The sequence below is a fragment of the Anolis sagrei genome, chromosome 1 (assembly GCF_037176765.1).
Source record: "Anolis sagrei isolate rAnoSag1 chromosome 1, rAnoSag1.mat, whole genome shotgun sequence".
NCBI lineage: Eukaryota > Metazoa > Chordata > Lepidosauria > Squamata > Dactyloidae > Anolis > Anolis sagrei.
This window is the reverse complement of record NC_090021.1, coordinates 284,417,616-284,441,750: the sequence shown is the minus strand read 5'-3', so window position 1 is coordinate 284,441,750 and position 24,135 is coordinate 284,417,616. Positions and strand designations below refer to the sequence as shown.

Genomic DNA, 24,135 nt, shown 5'->3' with positions numbered 1-24,135 from the left:
TGCATGTTTTCGAACTGCTAGGTTGGCAGAAGCTGGGGCTGACAGCTGAAGTTCATGCCACTCCCCAGATTCGAACCTGTGACCTTTCGGTCAACAAGCTCAGCAGCTTAGCGGTTTAACCCACTGTGCCACCGGAGACTCCTTTTAATGTAGAAAAACTAAAAAGCTATATTGTGCAAATGATCTGAGTCCTTACGTAGAAGCAATATGACTGCCTCTTGATAAAGATTTTCTGTTGAGCAATGTTGGGAAGCATGTTCTGTCCCATTACATCCACAATGAAACCTCCGGATTTAATTATTGTGTTCCCTGGTCAACCATCACTTTCTCTTGGCTCAGCAATAAAAAAGTAACATGAGAAAATGAGTCTTGGGAAGTCTATAAATCTACATACCAAATAACTGCCTCCCTGTTCCTTTCTTGCTTCTCGTTGTAAATGCTTTCTCCCTTCAAGTGATCTACACATTTTAAAACATCTCTTGACATTGGAGACTATAGATTTTACTACTAAAAACATCCTGAATAAACCCAAGTTCCCAACTTTAGATTTAATGTGATTATTCCTTTGCTGCTTCAGCCTGACCTAGCTTGGCATCTTGAAATTGCACCCTTAATTTTGATTATGATTAAACCAAAGGTGCTTATCTATTTTGCCAAGTCCTCACCAGGGGATGTCTCTGTCGCAGCTATGGTGTTGCTGCTTTATAGTTGGGGTTGTTTTCAAACATTCAAACCCCCTTTCTCGGAGGCTGCGCCCCATTGAGAAAAATAATACAATCCACAGAAGACAAACTTTCTTCCAATAAATTAAATGTTTATGCTATAGTCACAAATAAAAGTTTCAATTCATTGATTCCAATATTCCAGCAAACCTTCCTTGAGCTTTTACAGGAATCTATTCCTCTTCTTCTAGCTCTTGTTTTCTTCACAGTCTCATCATCATCATTCTCTACTCTACTCTTCTCAGTCTCTTAATTTGTAGTAGCTAAGCTTTCACAGGTGGCTTGACTGTTGCTTGCCATACAATGACTGGACATGATTCTTACAATCACTTACCCATTTTTCACTTAAGAAATGATCTAAACAATATAAAACTCTGACAGTCTCCAGTGAGGTTGAGCATGACTTCAAATTCAAAGGATGGTGAAAAACAGCTGCTCCTGTAAAACCAAAGCTCTTGGCATAATGGAACACTGTAGTTCTTGACAGGGATGGCATGGCCCTAAAATTGAGCAATGAGTTGGATCTCCATCCAAAGGACTGATACCAAATGAAGGCATGGCCAGGAGGAGTACTTGACTATGGGTCCTGTGCTGAAGGTGAGAACAAATAGTTTTCTGTAATTTTCTACTTAAAGTGTATTCTGACATTAATTGTGGATACAGGTCTGGCCTTGTCTCTTTTTTCCCCCTTCTTGGCACAGAGTTCAAAGTCTGAACTCATGTCCAGTTAATGGATACAAATGCAGTTCTATTGAAAAGCTTAGTCATAGATACTGAAGAAAAGGCAAAACACCTCTGAACAAATCTTGCCAAGAAAACTTCATAAAGGAACACAATCAAGGGAAAAGCTAGAAATCTGGAGTTGTGTGTAAGAACTTGGGTTACTTTTCTAAAGCAATTTTTGTATTTATTATGACCTATAGCCCCCTGGTGGCACAGCGACTTAAACCACTCAGCTGCTGAACTTGCTGACCGAAAGGTTGGCTGTTGGTATCCGGGGAGCGGGGTGAGCTCCTGCTGTTAGCCCCAGCTTCTGCCAACCTAGCTGTTTGAAAGCATGTAGATGTAAGTAGATCAGTAAGGTACCGCTTCTGCAGGAAGTTAACGGTGCTCCATGCAGTCATGCTGCTTACATGACCTTAGAGGTGTCTACGGACAACGCCAGCTCTTAGGCTTAAAAATGGAGATGAGCACCATCCCCCAGAGTCAGACACAACTAGACTTAATGCCAGGGGAAACCTTTACCTTTACTTACAGCATTTTACAGCCAGTGTGGTGTAGTGATCTGACTTTTGGATTAAGAGTCTGGAGAACAGAGTTGAAATCCCCACTACCATGGGAATCCTGTGGGAATCCAGCTATTTAGAAGTAAGAGAGGTAGTGTGTTATAGTGATTTGACTGTTAGACTGCAATTCTGACACCAGGCTTTGAATCCCTGCTTAGCCATTGAAACCCATTCGGTGACTTGGACAAAGGACAGTCTCAGACTCAGAGAAAGGCAAAGGCAAACCCCTCTAAACAAATCTTGCCAAGAAAATTGGATTATACGTTTCCATTGGAGTCACTATGCATTTTAATTCAACGTCTCCTTACTGAACATAGGTAATAGTGACCAATTTATTTTCATATTAAAGACATTTTAATTTTTTTCCACTGCATATTTGCATATAAACAATTTGGATTCAGCCTTGGTCCCATTACATCAGTGGTTCTTAACCTGTGGGCCGTGGACCACCAGTGGGCCATGAGGATGAAAATCTGGTCCACGAGCCTCCTTCCTCTTTATTTTTTCCCCCACTCCTTTCACACCACCTGCCACTCCTTCCCTATCACTGATTATGGCATATATTCTGTATCAGAAACGAGCTGATGTGGTCTATCCAATGCAATTTTCTGAATCACCACCCCAAACTGAATCTAGAGTTGACCAAAAACTGATTTGTAACCCATTTGATACTAATGTTGGAGAGTCGTCCCTGGTCAAGTGTTCTCTGATCAAAGTGGTTCCTGGTCAAATGGTCCCTAGTGGGAAAAAAAAAAGGTTGGGAACTACTGCATTACATAGAAGCCCAAACAAGCTTGTTCTCTTTCACCTATCTTATCTGTGCTACCTGTTGAACCTCTGGCAAAATTAATAAAAGCAGGTGGACACAGAAAAATATGGTAAGCAGACATGGGAACTGAAAATTATGTGAAAGAGATCACTCTTAAATTAGCTCACGAATGTCTTCAACATTAGCTTGAATGCATGGGTTAAATCTGAAATATGCTGGTACATATGTGATGCATTAAAGTCTATGAATATACACATCGTGATCTCACAGAACAAAGGAACTTTCAAAAGCAACAAACCAAATAATTACCTTTTCTACTTGTTATTTCTCATAATTTTTGTAGGAGGCCATAAATTTGATTTTTTAACTTGATTGATCAAGCAGTTGATTGAGTCTACACCCTGTGTTTCTCCCAAGATGGACTATATTTAATAGGCTTGTGCACAGATTTGGTTTGGTCAGTTCCCTTTGGCAGATTCAGTCTGTTCAGCTGTAAGGACTCTGCCACCTTGTTTTTTTCGGCTGAAATGGGTCATGTGGCAGGCAGTCACAGCTCCTCCTCTTCTATTTGGCATCACGCAGTGGGCGAAGAGGATACTGCTTGCTTGCACCGGGTTTCCCTGTGAGCCATGCCTGTTGGGCCCATCAACATAGAAGAATGCAGTGATGTGTTTTACACAAGCTGTGTCTATTTAATGGAGTGAATGCCTCCATTGCTCTCAGGTGCGCCCTGGCTCCAGAGAGGTGCTTCAGTCCAATTGCCTTTTCCTCTCAGCTTCATTTTATGGCTTGGCCTCTCTCTAGCATGGAATCTTTTCAATGTTTATTTTATTTTATTTTATTTTTTGATTATTTTTATATAGTGGGACTGGGAGTTGGGAAAGTGCAGAATGGGTGTGTGGGGTGTGTTTGCGTTTGGGAACATGGGAGAAAGAACGAGCATCTCTTTGCTCTTGGTGTGCTTTTCTTTAAAAATATTTGGGTGGCTCTGAGAGCCCTGAGTCACCCTTTAGCTTCTTTTTCTCCTCCCCTTCTCTCCTTCAGAAAATACGTTTAAAAGATAATAATAATAATAATAATAATAATAATAATAATAAATCCTGTTTTTCAGGACATTTCTGCCTCTTTTCAACCCTGGAACATGTGATAAACTCCATGTCTCTCCATGCTTGAAAAGAGGCTGAAGTGTCATATGTTCCCCTTGTAGCACACTTCTGCCTCTTTTCAACCAAGGAGGGCTATGCATGACGGCCAGAAGTAGTTTAATTCACATGATGAGTTCAGTGCCTCTCCATGCTTGAAAAGAGACTGAAGTGTCCGATGACTGGGGAATTTTTCAATGTGATAAGGTGGAATGACTCCAATATAGCTGCTGTTCAATTATTGTTTCTGGTGCATTATTAAAAATGAGTAATAACCACTTGTTTTTCAATAAGTTATCCCATATACACCCAGCAACACGAATTATGGTGTGTGTGTGTGTATGCTAGATAATTGAGAAAAGCACTATGACAACATACAGTGTATGTGTATACACACACACAGTAATTTGTGTTGCTATAGTTGTATGATTTTACTGTCAGGTGGAGAAGGTTTGCCATCTTGCTGCAATTCTGCAAGTGCAGCCCTCCATTTGCAAAAAGTATGAAAGTAATTGTTTCATTACTGGTATGTTTCTATTTACTTAAACAATGTGGTGCTACAAGCTAGTAGGCTGGTGTGATAAAGCCCTGCTAGGCAATGATAAGATCGTTCATACTTACTGCAAGTAAGCAATAACCATCTTTTCTTCAATAAAGAGACCAAGGCTCAGGGGGTTGAAAAAGATGACATTATTCTAGTGAGCCATTGTTTCCTCTCTACATCCCTTCTATTGAGAGTCACTATTTTCTTTGCCTTTTCTTCACCAAATGAAGAACAGCCACTGTGTGCAGACTTTTCCCATCCTTTAGGTCTCGAAGCGTGATTAACACATGTTACCAAAGCACATTGGATGTTTTAAAGCATCAACATCATATGCTATCACTTGTGGCCGAATATGATTATCTTCCAAAGATAGAGTCTTGGTGGTGGGTCTGTAAGTGACTGTAGAGATCTTTCTGGGCCTGCATGGTCTTTCGCATTGTGGACATTGATTTCCAGATGGAAGGTGGTTTGCTTGACACATCTTCCTCAGCATGTTTCTCCCTTTCATCTTCTATTCATGCTGTTTCAAAATCCACATCACTTTTGGTAATCGCTGACCTACAGTTAGAATGCTCAAGTGGCAGGGCTTACCAGTTCTCTGTGTTTATTCAACATTTTTTTTAGGTTAGCATTAATTCCATCTTTAAATCTCTTTTGCCATCCATAGACAATCTGTTTTCTATTTCAGAACAATGCTATTCAAAGTGGCAGTTCATGGACCAATTCCTTCCCAAAATCCTTTGGTCAGCTGGCTGTGGGAAGTTTTCAAAAATAAAGAAAGAGTAGTAGCTATTACATGACCATATATGGCACATTAGGAGAAAAACACCACTGTGCCATAACAGAATGTTTAAAAAATAGTTTTACAGTCATATTGTTAGAATTAGATATATAATCAGCTGTGAAATTGAGCTCTTAAGTTACGAATCCCTATAGAAATCACCTTGTCATTCTGTAGACTTTCTGCCTAGCAATTTTTGAGTATCTTTTGCACTGTCATGCTATCTCGCCCATACTGTTTTGTTCTTGATTCTCTAAGCTCCACCCCTATTCTAAAGGAATTCCCATTGATTGTTGCTATATACAGAATCCCTTCTGCTAATACATATACAGCCTCATTCCCATCTAGCTTCTAGCTTGACAACAACTACAAGGACCTTCTCATCCAAGAATGAAATGTCAAAGGATATACCTCAGGAGATTTCTTCCTCTGTTGGTACTGACTTTAATTAGTGTGTTGAATGAGATGGCTGGTCAGACACCACCAGAGGGATTTAAATATGTCTCTTATGAGATGACCATCCCAAGAAAACTGAAATCTAGATATGGTCAGGAAGATTCCAAAGGCATCAGCTATCTGCTGAATATTGAGGGCAAGGGCCACATGTTCCATCTGAGGCAGAAGAAAGCATTTGTCCCTAAACACTTTCCTGTCTTCACCTACAATAAGGTGGGGGAACTCCAAGTGGACTATCCTTTCATCAAGGATGACTGTTTCTATCATGGCTTTGTCCAGGGCCAGCTCTCTTCCCAGGTCACCCTCAGCATTTGCTCTGGAGGACTCAGAGGTGTGTTTCAGCTTGACAATATGACCTATGAAATTGAACCTGTCCAGGCATCTGCTAGGTTCCAGCATGTAGTGTATCGTCTGGAAGTGAAGGAGGGTGCTGTTAGGATGAGGTGTGGGGTAACAAAGGAAGAAGAAAGCCGACAAGAGCTTCTACTGCAGAGCACAGAAAAAGTGGTGGTCAAAAGGAATTTGCAAAATGGGTGGTGGACCCATGTTAGATATGCGAAGCTGGCAATTGTAGTGGACCATGAACGATTTGTGAAGTTTGACAGAAATGAAACTGTTGTTACTTTGTATGATCTGGATATTTTTCATACTGCCATTTCATTCTATGACCCACTTTCTCTTCAATTGTATTTAGTTGGACTAGAAATCTGGTCAGAAAGGAATCTCATAATTATTAAATTCAGTCCATGGGCCACACTTTGAGCTTTTTCTGATTGGAGAAGACTTTCACTTCTTACACATATACAGAATAATGCTGCTCACTTATTTTTATATAAGAATTTTTCTCAAGTACTCGGAACTGCATATGCAGATTCAATCTGTAATGACCATTTTGCAGCTGGTATTGCTTCTGTTATGTCTGACAATTTATTATATTTCTCTATTATATTTGCACTTGAATTGGGACATATTCTTGGTATGAGACATGATGAAAGATATTGTCATTGTGATCGAGCTGCCTGCATCATGGCTGCAGACCATCATTTCACTGATCAGTTTAGCAATTGTAGTTATAGGGACTATTTCAATTTCAGGAACACCCCGTGTTTGTTAATACCACCAGGTGAAATGTTGTATAACCTCCCAAATTGTGGAAACAAAGTTGTAGAAGATGGAGAGCAATGTGATTGTGGTTCAGAAGCTGAATGTGAATCAGATCCCTGTTGTCAGTCTAATTGTGAGTTACGTTCAGGGGCCGCTTGTGCATTTGGATTATGTTCCAAAAACTGCCAATATGTTCCAGCTCGTTCCATTTGCAGAAGAAAACTTAGTGTATGTGATCTTCCTGAATATTGTCATGGAACTTCAGAATGGTGTCCTGAAGATGTCTATGTTCAAGATGGAGCCCCATGCAGAGATGGGGCATATTGTTATCGTGGGAATTGTACTTCGCATGACAGGCAGTGCAAAATTATATTTGGCTCCCAAGCAGCAGTAGCTTCAGAGGATTGTTTCAGAATAATGAATGCCTGAGGTGATCGTTTTGGCAACTGTGGCCTTGAACATGGGATTTATAGCAAATGCACAACTTCAAACATCCTGTGTGGCCGGATCCAGTGTGAGACTGTGGGTGATCTGCCCACATTGGAAGAGCACAGCCAGGCCCGTAGCCAGGATTTCGTTTCGGGGGGGGGCTGAATTTTTTTTCAGGGGGGGTTTCGGGGGGGCTGAGTTTCGGGGGGGGGGCTGAATCTGAGTGAAAGAGGGTCTAGCCTAGCAAACCTTTTGTATCATTACCCCAATACCCCCATGCATATGGGATATATTGAGTATGGTGATCAGATCATGATATGAATAAACATAACAGTTTAAATAATGCACCATTAAGGCCTTTTCGCGAACCACCATGAAAATTTCGGGGGGGGGCTGAAGCCCCCCGAGCCCCCCCCCTGGCTACATGCCTGAGCACAGCACCATCATTCAGACACAGACTGGGGACATTCAGTGCTGGGGCCTAGACTACCACAGTGGAGTGGAAATACCTGATCACGGAGCAGTAAGGGATGGCACTCCTTGTGGCACAGACATGATGTGCATTGGTGGGGAGTGTTTGCATGTGTCCCTCTTGAACTATGAGTGTAATGTCACTAAAGTGTCATAACCAGGGAGTATGCAATACCTACAAACATTGCCATTGTAATTATGGCTGGGCCTCTCCTGACTGTCTCAAAGAAGGCTATGGTGGCAGAGGTGACATGTCTTAAGCAACTATTGTTCTTGCTGTGGCTGTATACTGTAACGTTCTGCTGATCCATGTTTTTAGAAGACTGAGCTCACTTATCTCCCCAGTCGAGTTAATAGAAGAAGTAAACTGAAAATGAACAATTCACACAGGAGAAGAAGAAAAGTATGTTGGAAATAGTATTTAATATTTTTATTTTTATGCATTATTCCATTTCTGTATTGTTTTTACTTTTTGATAAAATTACAAAGAATGTTATTGCATATGAGGCTGATATTGTGTTGAAAGCCATTAAAGCTCTGTCCCACCATGTGGAAAGGAATTGTTCCTTTGGATTCTGGGGGACTAGTTTGAGCCTTCCTCATTCAACCTGAATTCCTATATTTCATTACTATTCAGATTTTGTAAGTTAAACTGACTTGATTCTGATCCTGTTAAATTGCTCTGTTTTCATTATATTTCCTATGCTATTATACGTTTCCATCCACCTTATTGAACCAATTATCCTTTAATCAGCTCGTATATCAGCCTTCTTCCCCCCCTTCAAAATTAGTCTGTTGTTCCTTGATGCTTGTTTATTATTGTTATGCTTTTTTTTTTTTTTGCTTTTAAACTGTGACTTGTTGTTGCTCTGCTTTTAATTATATGCTGCCTGGGCTTGGCCCCATGTAAGCCGCCCCAAGTCCCTTCGGGGAGATGGAGGTGGGGTAGAAAGATAAAGTTGTAGTTGTTGTTGTTGTTGTTGTTGTTGTTGTTGTTGTTCTCCTCCTCCTCCTCCTCCTCCTCCTCCTATGAAGATCTATCAGTGTTGCCTTTAGGTAAAAATCAGTTGTTAAGTCCATTTTGTCATATGGCCCTAGTTGTATATATCTCTAGGTCCTGGCAACCACTCTGGTTATTGTTGGCAAGGGCTGTTACCAATTGTCACATTTTCTGACCTTAAGGGTAAGATTTGCTACTTTAGGGGTCTTGATATAGATGCCCATAGTGGAAGGAGGGCTGAAACAGGTGAAGTGCTACAGACAAATCTTTGTTTGACAGTGACTATAAAATCAAATGGCCACTGGGGGATTGAAAGTGTGAGAGCAATGGCCTTGGCTCCATCTTTCCTTAGACCTGTCCATGGCTGTTCTGGCTGTGCAGTCTATTTATACATTTGGTACCTTTTAAGCAGCTCAAATAAGGGACCAGCTTTTAGGGCAAAGTCAGGAATCCATAAGTGTAGATAGTCTATTAACTCCACCCCCCCCCCCAGGACTTTTTCACTGGTTAGGCTATGGTGTGTGTGTGTGAGAGAGAGACACTTGATGTAATGATGTCTTTCTTGGAGCTGGAAACTGAGATATGTCACCTAAGGGCTAACCCATTGTCTCTTTCCCTCTGCTACTAGCTGCTTTTAAAATGATAGCCTTACAAGCTGTTGGTAAATTTTTGTAGCCTTTAGGGCAGTGGTTCCAAACCAGTGGTCCATTGACCACCAGTGATCCACAAGAACTAAAATGTGCTCTTCAAAGCATTTAAAATTTTAAACCTTTATTCATTTTATTGAATTTGTTGCTACGCGGGCAGCACCAGTGAGTAGAATGTCAGGCAACACAGGAGGCCTGAGGGAGGTCAAGCGATTGATGTCATATACTCACGTCACCCAGTGTCAGTCAGTCACATGCATTCTCTTGCCTTGCTTAGCTGTCTCAGTGATTCTGTTTTGCTGTTTCGTGATTCCAAGGTTCCAGTAGTTTTACTGACAGCGAGTCCTCAATATTCATATTAATTTTGACTTATTTAATGATGATTGAAATTAATTCCTATTGTTATGAAAAGACAATGTAGTTTCTATTTGTTACACTTATACTCAATTGTGTTTTTGTTTTATTTTTAGAAAATGTCTCCTAAGAGAAAATAGATCAATAATTACGTTAAATTTGGATTTACTTCCATTGAAAGTAATGGGGAAATAAAACCACAGTGTGTTATATGCACAAGCATTCTTGAAATGATGCCTTGAAGCCAGCAAAATTAAAACGACACCTAGAAATGGTCCTATTTCACCATTCTTTTTCCGTGACAACTTCTTTTAAGCTCACTGGAATTTTGCCTTCCCAATGGGAGGCATTAACTACTACCTTAACCCACTCTACCAAACCCCTTCTGGCTTCCTTTTTCAGCCAGGATGGGCAGGGGTCCAGGATGCATGTGGTTGCCCTCACCTCTTCAAGAATCTTGTCAACATCTTGGTTGCACAAATTGGAATGAATCCTTGAAAATCGGACAAGCATGTGCTCTTGTCGCATCTTCAGAGACTACAGTAACTGTGGCATCCAGGTCGGAGCGGATCAGAGTGATTTTATCCACGAAGAACTGTACAAACACCTCGCAGCAAGCTGTCGAAGTGCCAGGGACCCCGTCACAAGTGGTGGGGTTCAACAAACCTCTGACCGTTTGAAACAGCTCAGCTGGACATTTACTCATGGACACAATGTTGATCTCAAGGTGAGATTTACTTTCAGCTTTCACTGCCACGGACTATGCTTCTTCAAAGGCAGCCCCATGTAGAGAGCATTGCAGTAGTCCAAATGAGATGTGATTAAGGTGTGGACTACCATGGCCATGTCAGGCATCTCAAGGTATGGGCGCAGCTGGCGCAGAAGTTTCAACTGTGCAAAGGCAAACTTGACCACTGCCAACACTTGAGGTTCCAGGATCAACCCCAGACTATGAACCTGTGCCTTCAGAGGGAGTGTGACCCCGTCTAGCACAGGCTGTAACTCTGTTCTGCCTTTCGACTTACCAGGAGTACCTCTGTCTTGACAGTATTTAGTTTCAGCTTGTCAGGATTTAGTCTCATCCAGTCCATTACTGATGATAAGCATCGATTCAGGACCAGAATGGCATCCTTGGTTTTTGGAGGAAAGAAGTAAGTTTTTGGTGGAAAGGAGAGACCAAGCTTCGGGGTGTTGAAAGAGATTATGTTTTTCTAGTGAGCTTTTGTTTCCTCTCTACAACTCTTCTATTGGGAGTAACTATTTTCTTTGTCTTTCTTTCACCAAATGAAAAACAGCCACTGTATGCAGGTTTTTTCCATCCTTTATGTCTATTTACTTGTGGTTGAGTATGATTGTCTTCTGACTGTAAAGTTGTGGTGGTGGGTCCATAAGTGACTGTAGAGATGTATTCTGTACTTGCATGGTCTTTTGCAATAGCTCACATTGATTTCCAGATGGAAGGTGGTCCTGACAAGGGTTTGCTTGACACACTTTTCCTCTTGCCACATTTTCCCCTTTTGCCCTCTATTTGTTCCTCTTCAAAATCCACAGCATTTTTGGTAGCAGCTGACCTATAGTAAGTATGCTCAAGTGACAGGGCTTCCAGTTCTGTGTGTTTATTCCTCATTTTTAGGTTAGCGTTAAGCCCATCTTTAAATCTTTTTCTCTGTTCACTGACAATCCATTTACTGTTTCAGAACAATGCTATTCAAAGTGGCCGTTCATGGACAAATACCATCCCAAAAGCCTTTGGTTGGCTGGCTGTGGGAATTTTTCAAAAAAGAAAGAAAGAGTAGTAGCTATTACAGGACCATATATGCCACATTAGGAGAAAAACATCATTGTGCCATATCAGAATGTCTGAAAAACAGTTTTATGGCCATATTGTTAGAATTAGATCTAAAATCAACCGAGAAATTGAACTCTGAAGTAACAAAACCCTATATAAATTACCGTGTCATTCTGTAGACTTTCTGCCTAGCCACTTTTGAGTACCCTTTGCATTGCCATGCTATCTCGCCCATACTGTTTAGTTCTTGATTCTCTAAGCTCCACCCCTGTTCTAAAGGAATTTTCATTGATGTTGCTATGAATAGAATCTTTCTCTCCTTCTTCTAATACATATACAGCCTCATTCCCATCTAGCTTCTACCTTGACAACAGCTCCAAGGGCCTTCTCATCCAAGAATGGAATGTCAAAGGATATACCTGAGGAGACTTCTTCCTCTATTTGTGCTAACTCTCATTAGTGTCCAGAATGAGATTGCTGATCAGGCACCACCAAAGGGATTTAGATTCGCCTCTTATGAGGTGACCATCCCAAGACAACTGACTCCTAGATATGGTCAGGAAGAATCCAAAGGCATCAGCTATCTGTTGAATATTGAGGGCAAGGGCCACATGTTCCATCTGAGGCAGAAGAAAGCATTTGTCCCTAAACACTTTCCTGTCTTCACCTACAATAAGGTGGGGGAACTCCAAGTGGACTATCCTTTCATCAAGGATGACTGTTTCTATCATGGCTTTGTCCAGGGCCAGCTCTTTTCCCAGGTCACCCTCAGCATTTGCTCTGGAGGACTCAGAGGTGTGTTTCAGCTTGACAACATGACCTATGAAATTGAACCTGTCCAGGCATCTGCTAGCTTCCAGCATGTAGTGTATCGTCTGGAAGAGAAGGAAGGTGTTGTTAGGATGAGGTGTGGGGTAACAAAGGAAGAGGAAAGACGGCAAGAGATTCTGCTGCAGAGCACAGAAAAAGTGGTGGTCAAAAGGAATTTGCAAAATGGGTGGTGGACCCATGTTAGATATGCAAAGCTGGCAATTGTAGTGGACCATGAACGATTTGTGGGGTTTGACAGAAATGAAACTGTTGTTACTTTGTATGTTCTGGATATTTTTCATACTGCCATTTCTTTCTATGACCCACTTTCTGTTGAGCTGTCTTTAGTTGGACTAGAAATCTGGACAGAAAGGAATCTCATACCTATTAGTTTCTTTCCAGGGGCTGTACTTTGGGCTTTTTCTGAATGGAGAAGACTTTCACTTATTCCCCGTCTATGGAATGATGCTGCTCACTTATTTTTATATAAAGAGTTTTCTCCAGTACATGGAACTGCATATGTAGAAACTATATGTAGTGCAGATTATGCAGCTGGTGTTGATTATTTCATGTCTAACAATTTATTTCATTTCTCTATTACATTTGCACATGAATTGGGACATAATTTTGGCATGAGCCATGATGAAATATATTGTCATTGTGATAGAGCGGCTTGCATCATGGCTGCATATCATCATGTCACTGATCAGTTTAGCAATTGTAGTTATAGGGACTATTTCAAATTCAGGAACAGTCCATGTTTGTTAATACCACCAGGTGAAATGTTACATGACCTCCCATATTGTGGAAACAAAGTTGTGGAAGAAGGAGAGCAATGTGATTGTGGTTCAGAAGCTGAATGTGAATCAGATCCCTGTTGTCAGTCTAATTGTGAGTTACGTTCAGGGGCTGCTTGTGCATTTGGATCATGTTGCAAAAACTGCCAATATACTCCAGCTCGTTCTGTTTGCAGAAGAAATATTAGTGTATGTGATCTTTCTGAATACTGTCATGGAACTTCACAATGGTGTCCTGAAGACGTCTATGTTCAAGATGGAGCCCCATGCAGAGATGGGGCATATTGTTATCACGGGAATTGTACTACGCATGACAGGCAGTGCAAAATTATCTTTGGCTCCCAAGCAAGAGTGGCTTCAGAGGATTGTTTCAGAATACTGAATGCTCAAGGTGATCGTTTCGGCAACTGTGGCCTTGAATATGGAGTTTATAACAAATGTACAACTTTGAACGTCCTGTGTGGCCGGATCCAGTGTGAGAATTTGTACAGTCTCCCCACATTGGAAGAGCACAGCACCATCATTCAGACACAGACTGGGGACATTCAGTGCTGGGGCCTAGACTACCACAGTGGAGTGGAAATACCTGATCACGGAGCAATAAGGGATGGCACTCCTTGTGGCACAGACATGATGTGCATTGGTGGAGAGTGTTTGCATGTGTCCCTCTTGAACTATGACTGTAATCTCACTAAGTGTCATAACCGTGGAGTATGCAATACCTACAAACATTGCCATTGTAATTATGGCTGGGCCCCTCCTGACTGTCTCAAAGAAGGTTATGGTGGCAGTAGTGACAGTGGACCTGCTTCACAAGATAGGAGTGCTATAGTTGCAGGGGCTGTTGTTGGAACTTTATTTGCTTTGTCTTCAGCCACTATTGCTCTTGCCGTGGCTGTATACTATAAGGTTGTGCTGAGCCGTAGTTTTAGAAGACTGAGCGCAGTTATTTCCCCAGTCAAGTTGATGGAAGAAGCAAAGTGAACAATTCACACAAGATTTTTTTGTAGGTAACAGTGTTTAATACTTTTATTTTTATGCATTATTTATTCTCTGTATTGTTTTTGCTTTTTGATAACCTTACAAAGAATGATATTGCGTATAAGGCTGATATGGTGTTGTAAGCCGTTAAAGCTCTGTCCCACCATGAGAACATGGGGGCACAGATTGAGTTTTTCATTTCATAGGCAGCATATTTGGCAATACAGTAGAGTCTCACTTATCCAACATAAATGGACTGACAGAACTTTGGATATGTGAAAATGTTGGACAATAAGGAGGGATAAAGGAAAATCCCATTAAACATCAAATTGCATTATAATTTTACAAATTAAACACCAAAACGTCATGTTTTACATCAAATTGTCAGAAAAGCAGTTCAGTACACAGTAATGTTATGTAGAAATTACTGCATTTATGAATTTAGCACCAAAACTTTGCAATGTATTGAACAACTGTGGTTCCGTTAAGGAGGCGAACTGCGTTGGATAATACAGGATGTTGGATGAGTGAAGTCTAGATAAGCGAGACTCACAGTGTATATTAAACAACAAAACATGTCTAACAAACCACTTGATGTTTAGCAAACAGGCTTAAGCAGCAATTTATGGAGGCTAAATTGATTTTAAATATTTATAAGTATTGTAAAAGCAAAAAATAAGGAGGAAGCTTTTGTTTTAACCATCTTTTAGTTAAAATAAAACAGTTATCTTGATTGTAGGTGTTTTACAAGCCAAAAAGTCACTATAAATCTCTTTATCTATAGTCTCTATGCTGTAATGAACACAAATCTTTATGGACTTCATCCCACAGAATAGGTCAAGTGTTTGGGAGAGTAGGTTTTCCCTAAAGCTTTGTCATATTCTTGTTTTGAAATTAAATGAAGATCTCTACCTTCACCACACCTAATCCTTCTTTCTGCCTTCTCAGGCATGTAGCTTGAGGGGCTTCAGCCCCCCCCCCCCCGAAATTCTCATGGTGGTTCGCAAAAAGGCCTTTCTGGTGCATTATTTAAACTGTTATGTTTATTCATATCATGATCTGATCACCATACTCAATATATCCCATATGCATGGGGGTATTGGGATAATGATACAAAAGGTTTGCTAGGCTAGATCCTCTTTCGATCAGACTCAGCCACCCCCGAAACTCAGCCCCTCCCAGACCCCCCTGAAAAAAATTCAGCCCCCCCCCCAAATGAAATCCTGGCTACGGGCCTGCGCCTTCTTTAAGATTTATCTGTTTGTTTTGCCACCACATGGTAGAGACTTATTCTCCCCAATACCCCTCTCAATTTCCTTTTTCCTTTTCTTTTAAAACACCCTATCTTGGGAGTTCAACTTACAGCCCAAAAAGAGGGGTTATTCTTACTTCTTACAGGAGGGGGGGGGGGGGGGATGAAGCTTTCTCTCTCTTAAATCTCTCTCTGCTGTCCTTTTGATAGGCAAAAGCAGCACAGCAGGAGCTTCATCAAGCAAGAGTTCACTTTTATGATCCGACACACAGGGGCGGCTCGTCCATTACGCGAAGTAAGCGGTCGCAGAACACTTTTTTTTGCCAGGGGCGCAAAGGCGCCTCTGCAAATGCCCCTCGACCGCCACTTGAGGAGCGCCCCCCCCCCCTCAGCTCACAACAGCCCTAGCAGTCCGGGGGGAGCCTCGGCTTTCTTGCCTCGCTGCCAGGTGATCCTCTTCCCAAAGGGGCCGGGCCCTTGAGCCTCGCCTAGCCCCTCTCGTTCCTGCTCGACCTGGCCACCGGGTGCGCGAGCAGAGCCGGCACTCAATCGTTCTCCGCGTTCGATCCCTTCCCCATGACCAGCTCCCTTTCCCGATCCCCCGGCACTCCACCCGCCTCCTCTCCCCTCCCCAATCTGTGGGTGGGCCAAGGGGCGGAGCCACCACGCCTGGCCCGCTTCGGGTCCGGAGGTGTGTCTGAAGACCCCAGCATGCGCACCAAAAGTCACCTCTTCTCCTGACTTTCTCTTCAGCCATTGGGACCAAGAGAGAGAGCGAGAGAGAGAGAGCCCCTCCGGCTGGAGGTATCTCCCACCTCCACTCCTTCCTTTTCTTTTTGCGCCTACCTTCAGGAAAGGTGGGCATCTCCACCTCTCTCTCTCTCTCTCTCTCTCTCTCTCTCTCGGTCCCAATGGCTGAGGAGAAAGTCAGGAGAAGAGGTGACTTTTGGTGCACACGCCGGGGTCTTCAGGCACGCCTCCGGACCCAAAGCGGGCCAGGCAAGGGAGCAAATGCGGCACGTGTAGTTACTGGGATGTATAGTTCACCTACAATCAGAGAGCATTCTGAACTCCACCAATGATGGAATTGAACCAAATATGGCACACACAACTCCCACGACAAACAGAAAATATATATCAATGATTGGTTGGGGGGGGGGGCGCCAAAATACTGTTTGCTTACCGTTGAAAATTACCTAGGGCCGCTTCTGCCGACACAGGAAGAGGGAGGATGTTGGAAGATGGAGCTTGCTAAGGTTGTAGAGACAGAAGTGCAGGATTTACATGTTTGCTATTTTCTCCTGAATTCTTTGAATATCTTGTATGCTATATCTCCTAAGTCCCAAAACGATAATGGAAAGGAATAGATTGTGCCTTCTTTTGCAGACAGTCTTTGTTTGTAGAAAATGCTGACAATTTGGGAAAACGTTGCTGCAGAGAGGAACTTACTTTTCAAGGATAAAAAGTTCATCAGGACAAAACTGGCTAGCTGGTGGCTAGCTAGTACTCCCTAACCTTTCCAGTCACTTGGAGTTCTGCTTGCAACAAAAGAACAGATAAGACTGATTCATTAACACAGCCAGGGTCGGAGACATCAATGCATAGTCGTACCATTTTAAAGATCCAACATGTGCCTTCCTGCCTGTCAAATTCATACAGAGCCAATGAAATTTGTATTAGCCAGCTTAGACCAATGAAATGATTGATCTTTGAACAATAATGAGAATGTGTTTTCAGTTTTCAGTGAAAATGATAAAAAGGCCTTGCAAGCTCATTTCAAGTTGTGACAAAGCCTTTCCATGCACTCCTGTATGCATTTTTTCATTATTGTTAGGCCCGCAATAAAAGCCTTTGTAGTAAGAATCCATCTTGTGGCCTCCTCCTTGCACTGCTGCCTGGGCCTTTGAAGGGACTCCTAAGCTTGTGCATTTAGAGTGCTGGTGAGCCCGTGCCCCTACATCTGTGCCCCTTCACAAGTACAGCCCTCCATTTGCAAGAAGTCTTGAAACTCTGTAATTGCATAAAAAGAGGAAGAAAATAAATTGTGTGTGTGTGTGCTATGAAGTACAGACACAAGTAGGAACAAAGCAGTACAGAAGACTGATTGTGAGAACGGCATCATCTAAATGGCACCATAGGGCAATTGAGAGAAAGTGTGAAAGTGATTGTTTACTTACAGGTATGTTTCTGTTTACTTAATGTTGTTCTACAAGGTCGTAGACTGGTGTGACAAAGCCTTCCCAGGTAGTCAGAGGCAGCTCAAGCTGGTGCGCTAATTACACTTTTGCGTAGAGCACCGCGTCTTGGGGTGGGGGCACTCTTGAGGAGCTCTTGAGGTGCCCCTGCCCCAAACAACACCCAGAGGCAGCTCACTCTCCCTCCTTCCTTCCCTCACAAGTACGCATGTGCACGCGCGTTGTCTTCCTCTCCTCCTCCTGGCAGGCCAAGGGAGACAACAACGCCGGCATGCGTCCCTCTCCTGGCGTTAGGAAGTGCACGGGAAGGAGGGGCATTGCAGGGCGTGCACTTCTAACACCGGGAGAGGGACACGCAGCGGCGTTGCCGGGCACGCGGGAAAAGAAGCATGCACAAGGCCTCTTTTCCCGCATGCCCGGCAACGCCACTGCGCATCCCTCTTCTGGCGTTAGGAAGTGCACGCCCTGCATCGGCCCTCCTTCTCCGCGCATTTCCTAACGCTGGGAGAAGGACGCACGCTGCCATTGTTGTCTCCCTTGGCCTGCCAGATGGAGGAGAGGAAGACAACATGCGCACGTGCACACTTGTGAGGGAAGGATGGATGGAGAGCATGCTCCCTGCACAAGGGCTCTTTCCCCATGCGCCTAGCAACGCTGGGCGTGTCCCTCTCCCAGAGTTTCAAAGTGCACAGGGGAAGAGAGTGCAAAGCGCATACCCAGGGGCCGATGGAGCACAGGGCCTCTTCTCCTGTGTGAAGAGGGGCAGCATGGCAAGCGCCTCTCCAGGCAGCTGTGCCAGCACCCCTCTCAGAGTGGCAAGGAGGCCTCTTCATGAATGGAAGTGACTGAAGGTACTGCAAATCTAAATTATTGTACATGCTTCCCCCAAACCCCTCCAGTATTTTGTGTTGGAAGTCCTATATGGCAAGTTTGGTTCAATTCTATTATTGGTGGAGCTGAGAATGCTCTTTGGTGCCTGGTGAACTATAAATCCACACAACAACAATTCCCAAATGTCAGGGTCTATTTTTCCCCAAACCCCTCCAGTATTTTCTGGTGGTTATGGAAGTCCTATATGCGAAGTTTGGTTCAATTCTGTTATTGGTGGAGCAGAGAATGCTCTTTGGTGCCTGGTGAACTATACACAACCGCAACTCCCAAATGTCAGGGTCTATTCCCCCCCCCCCCCCCTCCAGTATTTTCTGGTGGTTATGAAAGTCCTATATGTGAAGATTGGTTCAATTCTGTTATTGGTGGAGCAGGTAATGCTCTTTATTTATTTATGTATTTATTTATTTACCTAACTTATATACCGCTGTTCTCAGCCTGAAGGCGACTCACAGCGGTTCATAACAAATACGAACAGCAAAAATTCAGTGCTACAGTATAAAAACAGTTAACAACCTAACAAATTACACAATTAATAAACAGTTACTACAATACCCATTCACTGTCGTCTCATCATCAAAAACATGTTCCAGATTCGTCATCCATTGTTCCATTCCAGTGTTCATTAACCAATCATTGCACTAATTGGTGCCTGGTGAACTATAAATCCACACAATAGCAATTCCCAAGTGTCAGGGTCTATTTTCCCCATATCCCTCCAGTATTTTGTGTTGGAACTACATCAACACTGACAAAGAAATACTGTTTACCCACAAGCATCAAGAAATTACATATATTAGAAACCAACTTTCTCATTACTTTCTTTTCAAGATCACCAGACTGGATCACAGCAACATGTGGCAGGGGACAGCTAGTGTGTGTGTGTGTGTGTGTGTGTGTGTGTATGGATGGCATGGGCCAACTTCGGCCCTCCATGTGTTCTGGACTTCAACTCCCACAACTCCAAACAGCCAGTAGAAAGTCCCACTGGCTGGGGGGGGGGGAGGGGGGGTTGCACCAAAATACTATTTGCTTACCATTGAAAATTACCTAGGGCCACCTCTGCAGGTAGTGATAGGAGCATTCATACTTGCAGAGGGGCAATATCCATCTGTTCTTCAATAAATGAAACCATATAAAGAAGAAACCAAGGCTTGGGGTGTTGAAAGAGCTGATTTTATTCTATTGGATGTAAATATATTTTCTTTGTCTTTTCTTCACCAAATGAAGGGCAACGACAGTATATGAGTTTCCCCCCCATTCTTTATGTCTCAAAGAGTGCTTGACACGCGTTACCAAAGTAAACTGGATGATTTAAAGCATCATTTTTATTTATTTACTCTATTTAGACCCCACCCTTCTTGCCCTTATGGTACATTAATAAAAAAGTTAGACATATAAACAATTAAAACATGTAAAACAGTAAAACAGATTAAAAACATCCAAAGTGCCAAGTCATACTTCCAAGATTATTCATTTTCCCGTAGTCATTATCTGCTCAGATTCCATGTTACCTGACTCCCCAAATGTTTGTGTACAGAGCCAGGTGTTTAGTTTTTTCCTGAACATCTGGAGGGATGGGGCCAGTCTAATGTCACTGGGGAGGGAATTCCACAGCTGAGGGGCCACCACTGAGAATGCTCTGTCTCCCGTCCCCAACAGTAACACTTATGAACGGGAGCCTTCCCTGCCGATCTTAAAGCTCTAGTTGGCTCATAAAGGGAGGTGCATTCACACAGGTAAGTTGGACCAGAACCGTTTAGGGTTTTATATGCCAAAGCCAGCACTTTGAATTGGGCCCAGTAGCAAACTAGCAGACAATGGAGCTGAAATAACAGGGGGTTATATGCTCCCTGTACGCCACTTCGGTGAGAAATCTGGCTGCCGCTCGTTGGACTACTTGGAGCTTCTGGAGAGTCTTCAAAGGCATCTCCACGTAGAGTGTGTTGCAATAATCTATTTGAAGATATAACAAGAGCATGGACCACCGTGACCAAGTCTGGCTTCCCAAGGTACGGGACCAGCTGATGCTCCAGTTTTAATTGTGCAAATGTTCTCCTGGCCACAGTTGAAACCTGGAGTTCCAGGCTCAATGGTGGATTCAGGAGAACTCCCAAGCTCCTAACCTGTGTGTAACCCTGTCCAACAGAAGCTGTAACCCTATACCCTGTATGGCCTTACGACTGACCAGGAGTATCTCCATCTTGTCTGGATTCAATTTCAATTTGTTCCCCCTCAACCAGACCGTCACAGCCGCCAAGCTAAACAATCTTCTAAGCAGCAGGTGGAAAGGAGTGATAGAGTTAGACATTTAGACATTATCTGTGTACAGTTGGCATCAAACTCCAAAACTCTGGATGACACCCCCCCCCCCCAGCAGCTTCATGTAGATGTTAAACAACATAGGGGACAATACTGAACCCTGTGCGACCCCGCAGGTCAATGGTTGCGGAGCCGAGTAGGTGTTTCCCAACAACACCTTCTGAGTTTGATCCTCTAGGAAGGATTGAAGCTCTTTTCCCGCAAGGTGTCTCAGAAGAATACTGTGATCTAAGGTATTGAAGGCCGCTGAGAGGTCTAAGAAAACCAACAGAGATACTTACTTTACTTACTTAGGCGATCCCTCATTGTCCGAGTAGGATAATCCTCCAGGGTGGGTCCATAGGTGACTATGGAGCCCTATTCTTGATCTGCATCATCTCCCGCTGTGAGGGCATTGGATTCCAGGTGGAAGGCGTTCCTGGTTGGGGTTGACTTGATGCGCCTTCTTCTTGGCTCTTTTTTGGCCGCAAGGTGCTGACCCCACTGGACGCAGCAGTCCAGTCAAGGATAAGAGAGGCAGACTATGTTTAGGGCACCTTTTCTAGCCCCTTCCCCATGTGGGGTGAGCAGAGTGGATCCTTAAAAGGGCTGCTCAGTCATGGATACAGCTGCTGAACTACTCAACTGCCTTGGACCTTGAGGTAGAAAGACTGAGTCCATATCCACTGCCCATGTGCCAGTCTGTGATTAGGGTCTTCCAGATTTCATAGTCTTGCCCCTGTCACCACTTGCTGATTGCCGTGGGACTTTGGTTGTTTTTTTGGTTTTTTCCCCCTTGGAAGACGCCTGTGCATGATTTTTTAAAAATGTGTGGAGGTCAGTGTACACTGATCAACACACAGTCTTCACAGAGTGAGGTTCCTCGGGTGGCATAGTTTACCAAGATGACCGTGGCTTCTCAATCTGTTGCAGCCTTCTTCTGCCTTCACAGCTGTTGTAACATGTACCATGTTATCTTCCGCCTGCTCCGCTCTTGAGGTCTTTGGGTCTTCGGACTGTGCTTGGTTGTGGGAGTGCACAACTCCAGTCGTTGTGCCCGCAGGTTCATTCGAACACGCAAGCCCCCTCACCACGACAAGGTGACAGTCCATCAAGGGGATACACTCCCCCTGTCAAGTTCCCTATGCTGATCATCCACTAAGGTGACAAAGGTTGTTTCAGTTCCATGTCCTGGCCTAAAGCCTGACTGTGACTGTGGCCTCCAGTAGGAGCAACCCAGACCAAGACATATTGCCCCGTGAAGTCTCCATGCATCATTGCTGCCACTGTTGCAATTCAGATAGCATTTTAAAAAACTTACAACAGGGAGCAGCAATTAGTTACATTGCAAACCTGCCCCTTCCTGTTGCGAAGGAATCACGCCTTTTTGCAAAGGCCCTTTTTCAAAGGACACTTTGTATTTGTAGCGGCAAGAGGCAGAGCAAAGTCTGCCAAAATCAGAGACAGCCCATTTCAGCCATGAGGAGCCATGAAGAGGCTGATGTTCTCAAAAGAAGAACTCAGTGAATCTTTCTCTCAATGGAGAATCCTAGAAACCTAGTAAACAAAGTAATGAATGTCCACAACAGCATCAATAATCAAGATCAATAAAATAAATAAAAAAGAAGGAAGAGACCAAAGAAGAAATCCCCAGAAGACTATTCAGACACTGCCAAGGCAAATTCGGAAATGGAAAAAGAAACTAAAGAAGCATATAACTCAGAGAATTAAGATATATTCAAACAATATAAAGGACTAAATTCTCCAAATAAAAAGAAGAAAATCTGTCACGAAATAAAAAAAAGGTCATTATGATGTTATTTCATTACAGAAAACTCATGTTACATATAAACAATAGTTCAGAAAACACTTGGGGAAGAGATATTATGGTTTGGGCCCAGAGAAAAAAGAGGAGTAGTAACATACATGAACAAGAAACTACCATCGACATTAGCCTTTAAGGACCAGGAGGTGAGAATGCTAGGAGTCAATTTGGATATAAAGGGGCATAAAGTACTGTTTTGTGATATATATGTCCCGAATAGTACAAAAAGTAAATTTATAGAGACACTGAGAAAAAAGATTCTAGAGTAAGAATACGATGATTTATTGATTATGGGGGATTTTAATGGTGTTATAAACAGAAGATAAATCTACAAAGATAGGAAATACAAAGTCAAGACCATGAGGAGAATTGTTTTATACAACTAAAAGAAGAATTAGACTCACATAATATTTGGAGACACTTTCATGGGGATGAAAAGGACTACACCTTTTTCTCAAACTGACACCAAACATGTTCTTGGATCAATATGATTTGGGGAACAAAAACAATAGTTAAAAAGTGACCAAATCTAAAATACTTTCCATTTTAAAGGCAGACCATGCTCCCCTGAGGGAAAAAAAAGGGCAGCAATCAAACTAATATTCTGATAAATAAAGGAATGAGACAGGGTTACCCCTCTTCCCCCTATTGTTCATATTAGCTTTAGAGATTCTACTAACAAATCTGAGAAGAAACAATGATTAAAAGGCTTAAAAACAAAGAAATATGACTACAAGATCCACTCGTTTGTGGACGGTATTGTCTGCATTATGGAAGATCCGCTTGAACATATAAATAAATGGTGGCAGGAAATTGAGACATTCAGGGAGGTGGCTGGGTTCAAAGCAAAAAAAGATAAAACAGATTCTAACCAAAAATATCTTTAGAAAGAGGAGTTGCAGCAAAAAAACAGGTATTGGGATAGTTACAAAGACAAAATATTTGGGAATCATAATTACTCAGTAATGTAGAGCTGTTAAAGAATAAGTATGACAGGAAATGGTCAGAAATAAGAGGAAAGTTAAAAGGATGGGAACTATTAAATCTCTCTCTGCTAGGAAGAATAGCCACAGTAAAAATGAATATCTTGCCGGGAGTCCTCTACTTATTCCAAACACTCCCTGTAATAAGAACCAATGAGACATTAAAAATTGCATAAAGACATAAATAAGAACCAATGAGACATTAAAAAATTGCATAAAGACATAAGAAAATTTATATGGATGGGGAAGAAACACAGAATAAGTTTTAAAAATATAATTGATGATAAAAAAGAGGTGGGCTAGCCCTACCAAATTTTCAGATCTATTATGACACTTCAGCTGTTGTAACTCAGCGTGTGCCTCATGTAACTACTAGTGCTAGTAGAAGGAAACGAGGCTTGGAAGAGGAAGACGCTCAGCAACAGCTGAAGCGCATTAGGGAATTGTTTCTAGAGCCTACTGATGAGGAAGACTTTGAGGGGTTTACTCGTGAGGAAATGGAGGTGGAGTAAAGCGAGTAAGCACGCAGTTCAGACAGTGATGAGGAATCCATTTCCAAGTGTCTTAAAGACATAGCAGATTGCGAGGAGTCTGACAGCGAGGATGAAG

The 24,135-nt window shown here is 42.6% G+C and overlaps 2 protein-coding genes across 2 annotated transcripts; both read left to right on the top strand.

Moving 5' to 3' along the window:
* Window positions 1–5,709: 5,709 nt before the first annotated feature.
* Window positions 5,710–7,964, top strand: LOC132761837 (disintegrin and metalloproteinase domain-containing protein 20-like). The gene is given in 3 exon segments (XM_067467556.1): window positions 5,710–7,342; window positions 7,656–7,849; window positions 7,851–7,964. Coding segments are annotated over 3 exon segments (1,941 nt in total).
* Window positions 7,965–10,216: 2,252 nt separating this feature from the next.
* On the top strand, window positions 10,217–24,038 carry LOC132771970 (disintegrin and metalloproteinase domain-containing protein 20-like). Its single transcript, XM_067467519.1, has 4 exons — window positions 10,217–10,432; window positions 11,869–14,081; window positions 15,545–15,629; window positions 23,880–24,038. Exons 1-4 carry the CDS (start codon window positions 10,217–10,219, stop codon window positions 24,036–24,038), a joined length of 2,673 nt encoding a protein of 890 aa, XP_067323620.1.
* The last annotated feature ends 97 nt before the right edge of the window (window positions 24,039–24,135 follow it).